Source organism: Triticum urartu, chromosome 2A (assembly GCF_056163025.1).
Source record: "Triticum urartu cultivar PI428250 chromosome 2A, HENAU_Tu73, whole genome shotgun sequence".
Classification (NCBI taxonomy): domain Eukaryota; kingdom Viridiplantae; phylum Streptophyta; class Magnoliopsida; order Poales; family Poaceae; genus Triticum; species Triticum urartu.
Window position 1 is genome coordinate 48,333,904 of NC_141874.1, and position 2,356 is coordinate 48,336,259.

The window sequence follows — 2,356 nt, forward strand, 5'->3', positions numbered from 1 at the left end:
TCATCAAGCAACATGCATTAGAGAAGACTCATCTCAACATGGAATGAGTCATAGAAAAAGGTTCATCTCAACATGCAAACATGTATGACATATTTAATAAATATTTTACAAAAATACAATAGTCCAACACAATAAACCATATGTGTTTGTAGTTATAACTCTCATATTATTTCTCTGAATATTCTTATTTCCATAAAATCAAATATCTCTGAAATGTGTTGCAAATATTCCCACAACACGTGCGGGGCATCATCTAGTTATCCTTAGCGCGCGCCCACATGCGGGGCGAACTTTGATTAGAAGAGAAGGGAGGTCCGCAACTGTCTGCTAATTGCCTGTAGGTGGAGGATTATTGATGTAGCTATTGGGGCACCCGGCCCGTCACAGTTGTTCCTTGTGCTGTCATCATCCAAGTACCAGCAGTCACCATTGCACACTCCATTGGGAGATGGAGTGAGAAACGGCACGGAGGTTCCGGTGGCCACGTCGCACACCATCGGGACACGCTGCCGGTTGATCCAGTACACACAGTTTGGCCGCACCCCAGGGCTGGCGCCGGCGGCTCGCACCACCGCCGGGTTGCTATTCTTGCCGATGAACACGGAGCTGCCTCCTAGATCCTTCACCACTTCCCATGCCGGCCAGCGTCCCGGGTCGTACCTCACGACGTGGATCCCGTCCATGGGAATCCTAAATCCGGAGGGCAACTTGATGGCGGCGATAGTGTTCTGCCAGATCTGGTACAAACTGCCATGGCAGAAGAAGAGATGCTTGGTCCTAGTTAGCGTGAACACTTCGTCGTAGGGCGCCGGGAAGAAGGCGGGCAGGCTGGTCAATGGGGGATCGTTGGCCACGGGCTCCGGGTCCTGGCAGCTGTGGGGGAAGCCGAGCACGTGCACGGCCCCGTATGAGTCCAGGCAGTACAGGTTGCGGCCTCCGGCGTCGAAGGCCAGGTCGGTGAGGTGCCTCGTGTGGCCAACGACGTTGACGGTCGTCCACACCATGTTCGCGCTCCCAGTGTCGATGTAGGACACCTTGCTGCTGTTCCACGTGGCCACGACCGTGCCACGGCCGGCGTCTCGCGTGAACACGACCTTGAGCACGCACTTGTAGTCGTCACTGCTGGTCGGCGGAGGGGGGAGCTCGCCGCACCCCCCACGGCCACTGACGGGGTCGAGGAGGAGGATCCTCACCGTCTGCCAGCCGGAGATGGTGACGAGACCGTGCATATCGTAACTCGGTTTGCCGTGGTCGACGGCCACGGCGAGGCGGCCGTTGCCCGAGCCGATGACGCTGACGCGGCTACCGTTGCGGTCGCGGCCTTCGCGGCAGCCCTCGTAGAGCGGCTCGGGAGCCGTGTAGAGGATGAACGACCGCCGCATCGGGAGGGAGAAGACGGAGGCGCTGCGGCCGCCGTCGTCGGCGAGGGAGAGCATGCATGGGTACGGCGGCGCGAGGACGGAGCGCCACGCGGAGCAGACGCCGCGGAGGCACTGGTAGTCTTGTATAGACAAGCCGTTGTCCGCGGCGGCGACGATGGACACGAGGAGCTCGCTGTTGAGATCGACCCAGGACCTGATCGCGGCCGCCGCCATCGCCAGGGCGTCCCAGCGGTTCGCGTGTGGAGGATCTTGGGACGCAGTTTGCATCATGCACGTACTCGGGTTCGTTTCATATGTGGGTCCCGCCGGAAAATCCGTATGGGACCGGGTCTTTTACCCTTGTCAAATAAAATCACTAGTTTGTTTTGATTTTATTATCTGTAGGTTTTTGCTACTAGGTATTTTATCTGAAGTAGATTTTTAAAAATCATTTCAAAAACGGAGCAAGTAATTGAGAGGATAAAAGATCTAGGAAGGTAATTAAAGGTTCGAAATCACCAACCTTCCTGTAGTTGCACGTGGCCCGGTAGAAAACTGTATGAAAGCTATCCGAAGTGGTTTTATTTTAGGCGACTGTTAGGCGCCGGTCGGCTGGTCGTAAATTTCGGCCGGTCACTGCGCAACCGCGGGATGGGTGGTCCCAGACCGTGCGTTCCCCTTCCTTCTTCCTCACGCGTGCCCCCTTCTTCTTTTCCCCCGCGTGCGATCACTTTTCTTCTTTCTCGCGTCTGACCCCATATCGCCCTCACTCCCTACAACCTTCGCTTGAATCTTCATGGCGGAGCACACTGACTCCCCGTCGCCACCCGCTGGCTCCTAGGCGTAGCTGGTCGTGCCCGCTCCAGCTCGCTATTGTAGCAAAAATCTCTGCTTTGGTGGTTTCAGCAAAATCAAAATCTGATTCCAACAAAAAAACACAAGATTGCAACAAAAATCAACGCAATCGGCGTCGTCGCCGCCCAGCACCATCTCAC

At 55.8% G+C, this 2,356-nt stretch overlaps 1 protein-coding gene across 1 annotated transcript; it reads right to left on the reverse strand.

Moving 5' to 3' along the window:
* Positions 1-296: 296 nt before the first annotated feature.
* Positions 297-1,595, reverse strand: LOC147983579 (uncharacterized). Its single transcript, XM_087540782.1, has one exon. The coding sequence runs from the start codon at positions 1,593-1,595 to the stop codon at positions 297-299; it is 1,299 nt and encodes a 432-aa protein (XP_087396908.1).
* Between the last annotated feature and the right edge of the window lie 761 nt (positions 1,596-2,356).